The sequence below is a fragment of the Alosa pseudoharengus genome, unplaced genomic scaffold (assembly GCF_046254945.1).
Source record: "Alosa pseudoharengus isolate Yale_2024_CS ecotype anadromous, Long Island Sound unplaced genomic scaffold, YU_APseudo_1.1 YU_APseudo_1.1_scf_79, whole genome shotgun sequence".
NCBI lineage: Eukaryota > Metazoa > Chordata > Actinopteri > Clupeiformes > Clupeidae > Alosa > Alosa pseudoharengus.
The window spans coordinates 46,100-55,000 of record NW_027468869.1 but is presented as its reverse complement, the minus strand read 5'-3'; the positions used below and the strand labels follow the sequence as shown (position 1 = coordinate 55,000).

The following is an 8,901-nucleotide window of genomic DNA, read 5'->3' as shown; positions in this document are numbered from 1 at the left end:
ACCACTTATTAGAGTTTATCCACCTCTCAAAAGAGTTTATTCACCTACAACTGTTAACATTTAAAGATTACACTGTATTATCCACAATTACAATATGTATACTCATCAACACTCTATGAACTTGAATTCTTATAAACATTGGATAATAACCTCCACCATCATCAAACATGTTCAGAATTCCTTTTTCAAAAATCTGATACCGCATGGTGCAGCGGTCCACCTTACCGTTATCACAGAATTCATAGTTTACCCACCTCTTATTTTACAACTACATTCCTGGTCTTGAATTCACAGGAATCCATAGGAATTCAATAGCCATGATGTTGTTTTATCCAATATTAGTTGTGCAGACGTATAGTCCATCTTATACACACCCATGAAGCCAACAAAGAAAATGCAAAAATAGAGACTTTTGTGATTCCATTTTGTGTAGTTATACTATATCAGAACCTGACATACAATCCAAATAGTATACAAGAAACCTCAGAAATGCATACTTTTATTGTCAGTATGCATTTTGGGTAACCAAAAGTCCTATGGGGAGTACCTAGAGGGCTGAAATGTGGTGAGTTCAGAGATGCTTGTTATCCGGCAGAAAGAAAAAACAATATTCTAGGCTCTGTAACTCTGTGCCAGTGCTTCCTAAGAAACTACAGGATTTTAGCTTTAGATGTCCAGCATTTGATGGTAGGCCAAAAGAACACATTGCCCTCTGAAGTAGGCAGTGCAATGTTGGGGGGGGGAAGCCTAGAAATGGCCCAACAGGTTATAAGGGGAAGATTTACTGTAAAAAGAGAGACTGGCACTTTTGCACTCATTTGTGTGGTCCAGGTACCGTTGCATAAAAAATGGTTGTCATTCACAAGACTACTTTACTTTTATACTTTAAGTAAATTTCCAAGCCTGTACTTTGTTACTTTTACTTGAGTAAAGAAGTTAAATCAGTACTTCTACTTTTACCAGAGTATTTTTTAACACAAGTATTTGTACTTCTACTTGAGTACGGGAAGTGAGTAGTTTTGCCATCTCTGTAGATAGATAGATAGATAGATAGATAGATATAGACAATATGCAGACAGATATAGGTACATAGATATAGGTACATAGATAGATAGATAGATAGATAGATAGATAGAGATTGACTGTTTCATGTCACCAGGGGGATAATCGTTTAATTGCGGATAATCACTCCATGTTCCACAACGAAGACTGTGGACACCGTTCCCATGACGGTCAAGCCGCCTCACCCTTCGCCCAGTCAACAGGAATGAGACAAAGGAAAGTATTCTCCAACTAGACTGTGCTCACGCTGTGCTTGTGAGTGATGCGAAGATGCAGGATCGTTTAAAGAGGTCATGCGTGTCTCGTCTGACTTCTCAACCAATAGCCTCGGGCAGAGGTAGACTGGTTTGCTCCCAGTAGAATAGCTTCATTGACTCCAGCGATCAAGTCCCATACTCTTATATAAACTACTCTTTGTCAATGGTCTTAGTCATCCTCAGTCATCCTTGGCCTCCTTTCAATTAGCTTGCATGGTGTCAGTTAGAGTACACTTAGCTTCCATGCTCTTATCAAACCTGCTCTTAACAATACTACTTCAGGTCAATGCTTAGTACTGTAGTTAGCTTAGTGCTACCAGTTGGCCTCCTTCTTATAGCCTGCTGGTAGCTGGTAGTACCCAACTCTGTTGCTTTGTGTTAGCCTCCTGATTTGCATTCTCTTTGTAAACCTGCTCTTAGCATGCTGCTAATGATTACATTGCATTAATGATTTAGCGGAGGCTTTTATCTAAGCTGACATACAGTTAGCCCTATATGTCTGCCTGGTGTTAGGTTGCCCCAATTTAAGTCAGCTAGGTCTCAGTTAGCATGTTAATATGTTGTGCTTGAGACAGCTCTGAAGATATTCTCAGATTTGGAATTCATTTCTGACCTTTGACGTCTGCTAGCTCCTTGTTACAGTAAACACATTGTTACATCAGACCGAGAGAGAGAGAGAGAGAGAGAGAGAGAGAGAGAGAGAGAGAGAGAGAGAGAGAGATGCATGTGTCTTGGAAGCAGCCACACACACACACACACAAACACACAACCTGCCCATCCACACACACACTCAACAAAACACATACTGTCTGTGAGAAATAAGTCTGAGAGGGAGAAAAAGAAGAGAAAAAAAGAGATTATGGAAGAGGAGAGAGACCCTCAGAGAGACCCCCGTGTGTGTGTGTGTGTGTGTGTGTGTGTGTGTGTGTGTGTGTGTGTGTGTGTGTGTGTGTGTGTGTGTGTGTGTCACGTGTGTGTGTGTGTGAGCATGAGTGTGTGTGTGCCTCATGCAGTACTGTAGGTCTGTGTGTTGTGAACAGAAAGAGTGAGTCTAGCGAGAGAGGAGTGGGAGCGGGTGAGCAAGTCTTCTCCTGCCTGATATGCTGTGAGGATGTGAGTCATGGGTACTGTGTGATACTGGAGGATTTGAGCTCGTCTCTCTTCACTCTGAGTGTGTGTGTGTGTGTGTGTGTGTGATCATGTTTACAGACAGTATATAGGCCTGAGTGCGTTCTGTTGCATGCATGCATGTGTGTATGCACTCGTACGTGTGTGTGTACGTGTGTGTGTGTGTGTGTCTGTGTGTGTGTGTGTGTGTGTGTGTGTGTGTGTGTGTGTGTGTGTGTGTGTGTGTGTGTGTGTGTGTGTGTGTGTGTGTGTGTGTGTGTGTGTGTGTGTGTGTCTGTGTGTGTCTGAGAGGTGTACCTGAAGCAGCAGGTCTCCCTCTGAGAAGCTGACCCCATCCAGGCTGCTGGTAGTCTGTCCATTTGTTCCAAATGCTCCCTGGACTGGCCAACCAATGCTGGGCTTCATGGTGGCTGGAGAGAGAGAGAGAGAAAGAAGGAAGTAGAGAGAGTGGAGAGGCCGATTAATCATGGTAGACAAAAGTAACAACTTTACAGTCTTAAGCCTTATCTTTCTCTTTTTCTTTACAAGGTTGACAGGTTTAGGCTAGCACGTTTCATTACACACAAACAAGTCCACCCATCAGTCTTTCTTTCTTTGTTTTTCTTTCTTTCTCTCTATCTTTCTCTCTTCCACTCTTTGCATGTATTAGCCTACTGTTCATTTATCTCTCTGTTCTCTCTCTGCTCTGAGGGATTAGGCCTGATTTAGTGTTTGTGTAGATCCCCCCCCACACACACACACATACACACACCACACACATACACACCACACACACACACACACATACACACCACACACATACACACACCACACACACACACTTTTGCTGCTCCAGATGTGGATTGGGGCCCCCCTAGCTGTTATTAGCATGAATCTGGACGCAGCCTTGCATCTACACTGCACATGAATACTGTATGTACCCCATTGTGAAGAGCATGAGAGTCCCCCGGCCTGTCTCACTCACACACACACACACACACACACACACACACACACACACACATGCAAGTCTGTCTTAAAACGCGCTTTTAGATGATGTATTGACACATGCAAAGCCTCAAAACCTTATTTCACAAGTGCAGCCACAAGCTAGCAGTTATCTATATCTTGCACATCTATTGCTGACACCAATGAGTCACCCCACAGGTTAAACAGGGTCACAGTGATGGTGCCACCAACGGATATTTCGGGAGAGATTGTGGCGTGAAAATGGACTTGTGAAATTTACCCAAATCTGTCATGCTAGCTTGAGGCTTCCTTATCAAGTTTATCTGCTCCCACCAAGTGTGCTCAAGTCAGAGGGCTGTTGCTGCAAAGAGTTTGGCTTAAAACTCTACATTGGAATGCATCTTAAGCAAGTCTTTTCATCAACAGTGCCATCTGTAAGCTAACAGAGTCAACCAAAGGATACAATTGATTGATTTCTTGGCTATCCGTGTATACTAGATACCGGATAAATATATTCACTAGAAACTGGATAAACAGATAATAGATAAATAGCTGTAAAAAGACCCATCAATATCTAGATACTAATAGATACTAGATAAGTAAAATGTTAGGAGAAAAAGGAAATGTACAAGTGCAAGGACACAAAAGTAGGTTGAGGATAAAGATAGAGATGGAAAAACATATCACAGACAGAAATGACAGAAAAGTCATATCACATAGACAGTGTGCTGGGATGTTTGTGTCAGACGCAGAGAGGTAATTTCCAAAGAGAGGATCTGCGCCTTTGACGGTGGCTATTTTCTTTGTCAGTGCGTAGGCTCCAAAACAAGTAATAAGAACAAAAATCAAGACGCAGTGAGGTACACACAGTGTCACTCAGACAGATAGGCAGACACACACACAGACAGACAGACAAGAGTCACTCAGACAGACGGGCAGACACACAGACAGTCAGTTTGTGGGGATGTTTGCGTCAGACGCAGGGACGCAGACACACAGAATCAGACAGACAGACAGACAGTGTGAGGCCCATCAATGGAGCCTTTCCAGCCCCCGTGCTCCAGACAGGAAGTGAGCTACAACCAGGCCTCTCTCTCCACAGCGAGCCCAGAACAGGCGGCACCTTGTTCCAGCCGACTCAGCTCTCGTCCCAGCCCGCCTCGGCCCGACCTGACATGGACGCGGACTGACCAGAACAAACGGTCACTTTGTGCTCATGGCTTCTGAGACGAGGCCGGGCCTTCATGCCAGATCATAAATCAACACAGCAAAGGCCTCTGGGCTTTCTTCTACCCAGCTGGACAAGGTCGTACACAAGGGGAGGAAGTGACCACATGGGGGTGGGGGTACAGGGGCACCGGGGCACCGGGGGGGGCAGATGGAGGGCGAGGAGGTGACATAGTGGGGGTGGGGGTACAAGGGCACGGGGCAAATGGAGACGCAGGGGAAGAATGATAGAAACTGAAAGCTGCTGTTCCATATAGGTGCACAATAGAGTTTTAGAGCAAGCTGGGGAGAGTTCAAACTGTGCAGCGCTGCACCGACCCAAAGGCCTCGACAACAATACTCACACACACAAACTCATCTGCACTTAAAACCATCTTTTGTTTTGTTCACTCAAAACTGCAATATAGCCTACTGCCTAACTGAATACATCATGTTACTGTGAGTTCATCCATTACTGTGTTAGCTAATCAATATCTATATTAGATTAGATTAAATTAGATTAAACTTTATTGTCATTTAGCAGAGTAGAGGTACAAAGCCAATGAAATGCAGCTGACATCCAACCAGAAGTGCAGAAGAAGCATTAAATACCAAAGAGCAGGTTGAGTATAGTATTATGTGCAGTTATGTAGACGATAGAGATTAGTTATGTACTTAACAGTGTAGTTAGATAAATACAGGTTTTCCAGATGCGTGTCTACAGTGACAGATAAGGAGTATAGAGGGTTATGTTCAGAGAGTATAAAAAGACATTCTATATATACATATACACACACATGTATATTGCACAGGTTTATGGGCAGGTTATGAAATATAAAAATATAAATATATTGTGCAGTTTTGGGTATTGGCACTGCAAGAGCATTGATAAAACAGTGCAGGAGTAAATGTAACCAGGTAAACAGTGCAGAAGTAAGTAATGGTAAAGTAATGGTTTGGGTGGGTGGCATCCTTGACAATGGATTTGGCTTTGTTTGTACAGCGTTTATGATGTGTTGTGGATGGAGGGGAGTTGGGAGCCAATAGTCCTTTGGGCAAATTTCACTACTCTTTGTAGTACCTTGCGATCAGCAGAGTTGCAGTTGCAGTCATATACAGTCATTGGTGTTAGCTGAATACGTACATGTAATGTAGGCTTGGTGCAAACAAATGCATGTACAAGCAAGGTGCCTGTATGGTAGAAGAGCAGGAGTTCAGATGCACAGTTGTGGTTTGTGGGTTGAGAATAGAGTTGTGTGCATGTGTGTGTGTGTGTGTGTGTGTGTGTGTGTGTGTGTGTGTGTGTGTGGCATGTTTTATGGGCTAGCGGTGTTTGGTGCTGGCATTTCGATTTCGGTTGGTTGGTTAGCTGGTGGGGTGCAGGGAGCTAAGGTCACGCTGCAAAAAGGCAGGATAGGGTGTGTCTCGCTCATTTCCTCTGCAAACTAGTGCAGACGCATAACCAGAGCCCATGAGCTATTTCAGGAGCCAGCGCTAACCCTGTGCTAACGCTAATCTATCCCAGAGTATCACAACAGAAAGGACAACTCAACCTTGCACATACACAGAAGAAATAGACACATCAAGAGAGAGAGAAGGGGGGAGGGAGAAACACACACACACACACACACACACACACACACACACACACACACACACACACACACACACACACACACACACACACACACATGCTATACACACAAACACACACAAAACAACATTTCCAGTTCCAGACCAAAAATATCTTTTCCACAGGACGCAGATGTTGTGTGATAATTCAGAGGGGGGATATGTGCGCCCAGAGAGTGGAACCACTTGAAACAAGGGACGGCCTATCGATACTGACGCTTGAGCAGAAGCCTCCATGTGCTGCATTGCTTAGCGCAGGCCCAACGCAACGAAGGGGAACAGAGGAGGAAGGAGGAGAAGCCACAAGAGGGGTTTGGCGCACACACACATACACACACACAAACATACACACCCACACACACATGGTACCACAGTCACAATGTGCCACCCTAGTCAGCACTAAAAGAAGGAGATTTAGAAGCAAATCAAAAAGAAAAATGAACAGCTTTGTGTGTTGTTGTTGTTGTTGCTGCAGATAAATGAACTAGCACAGAGGTTAGACAGCGCAGCTGGAAAATAAGAGAGCCGCTTGTTTGAGTGTCGCTAAAGCACAGAGCAATGCATGTTGGGACGGCAAGCACCACACAGGAAGTGTGTGTCTGGTTCCTGCTGTGGAAGCTTTCTCTGTCTGGGGCTGAGTGTGTGGTTGTGTGTGTGTGTGTGTGTGTGTCTGTGTGTGTGTGTGGTTGGTTGTGTGTGTGTTTATGTATGAGCAGTGTTTGCTGCAGTTGCTGGAGCAGCTCGGTAAGTTTTATGAGAGTGTTTTTTTGTATCGTTCACATCTGTGGTCCTCCCTCTTGGTCGCGAGGGTTAACCTCCACGCTGACGCGAAACCCTGACACCACACTAAAGCCATGACTCACCGGCTTGGCTCCCTCTCCCTCTCTTTAGCTGCTTCTCTTTCTCTTCTTCTCTCTCTCTCCCTCTCTCTCTCCTTAGCTGCTTCTCTTTCACTTTTCTGTTTCTCTTCTCTCTCTTGCTCTCTCTCCCTCCCTCTCCTTGACAACTTCTCTTTTGCTTATTCTCTGTCTTTCTCTCTCTCTCTCTCTCTTTCTCCTTAGCTGCTTATCTTTCTCTTCTCCTCTGTTTCTCTCTCTCCCTCTCTCACTGGAACTCCCTTCTTCTTTCACAGTTCATATCTCTCTCTCCATCTCTTTCATTCACTGTCTCTGTTTTTCTCTCTCTAATTATATTCTTAATTCTATATTCTATATTCTTTTCTGTGATATACTCTCTCCTCTCTCTCTCTCCCACACACACACACACACACACACACACACTGGAACTCCCTCCATCTCTAACAGCTCATATATATCTCTCTCCATCTCTGACTCTGTCACTCAGTTTTTTTCTCTCTCTCTAATTATTCTTTTCTGTGATGTACTTTCTCTCTCTCTCTCTCTGGAGAGTAGAGGTAGAGTAAATGTGTGTAGCTCTGTTACAGTAAGAACAGGATAAGAACTGCGTTGTATGAGTGTGAGTCAATATGAACCGGGTTGAGGGGCCCACTACAAAACTAGATACATGGCAGGTTGAGGGGTACACTAAAAACTAGATACATGGCAGGTTGAGGGGTACACTAAAAACTAGATACATGGCAGGTTGAGGGGCCCACTAAAAACTAGATACATGGCAGGTTGAGGGGTACACTACAAACTAGATACATGGCAGGTTGAGGGGTACACTACAAAACTAGATACATGGCAGGTTGAGGGGCCCACTACAAAACTAGATACATGGCAGGTTGAGGGGTACACTACAAAACTAGATACATGGCAGATTGAGGGGTACACTACAAACTAGATACATGGCAGGTTGAGGGGCCCACTACAAAACTAGATACATGGCAGGTTGAGGGGCCCACTACAAAACTAGATACATGGCAGGTTGAGGGGTACACTACAAACTAGATACATGGCAGGTTGAGGGGTACACTAAAAACTAGATACATGGCAGGTTGAGGGGTACACTACAAACTAGATACATGGCAGGTTGAGGGGTACACTACAAAACTAGATACATGGCAGGTTGAGGGGTACACTACAAACTAGATACATGGCAGGTTGAGGGGTACACTACAAAACTAGATACATGGCAGGTTGAGGGGTACACTACAAACTAGATACATGGCAGGTTGAGGGGTACACTAGAAAACTAGATACATGGCAGGTTGAGGGGTACACTACAAAACTAGATACATGGCAGGTTGAGGGGTACACTACAAACTAGATACATGGCAGGTTGAGGGGTACACTACAAAACTAGATACATGGCAGGTTGAGGGGTACACTACAAACTAGATACATGGCAGGTTGAGGGGTACACTACAAAACTAGATACATGGCAGGTTGAGGGGTACACTAAAAACTAGATACATGGCAGGTTGAGCCCAAAGTCTGAGATGTGTTCAGTTTGGGCAAGTAGAGGAAAATGTTTGTGGTTATTGTCTTGTTGCTTGCTATTTAGTTTACAGTTTGTGTCACAGTATGGTATGGCAACTGCTCTGCCTCCAACCGGAAAGCACTGCAGAGGGTGGTGAAAACTGCCCAACACATCATCGGTTCCTCACTCCCCTCCATCGAGGCCATCCAGGGCAAGTGTTGCTTGCGTAAGGAGCGCAGCAACATCAAAGACAGTTCTCACCCCAACCACTGACTGTTCACCCCAC

General features: G+C 44.6%; 1 protein-coding gene across 1 annotated transcript in view; it reads right to left on the bottom strand.

The window, feature by feature from the left end:
• Positions 1-3,117, bottom strand: part of ahr2 (aryl hydrocarbon receptor 2) — a 24,130-nt gene extending 21,013 nt beyond the window's left edge. The window contains exon 1 of the mRNA XM_076273447.1: positions 2,745-3,117. Coding sequence (XP_076129562.1) covers positions 2,745-2,915 — 171 coding nt within the window. The 5' untranslated portion in view covers positions 2,916-3,117. The remainder of the gene's footprint in view (positions 1-2,744) is intronic.
• Between the last annotated feature and the right edge of the window lie 5,784 nt (positions 3,118-8,901).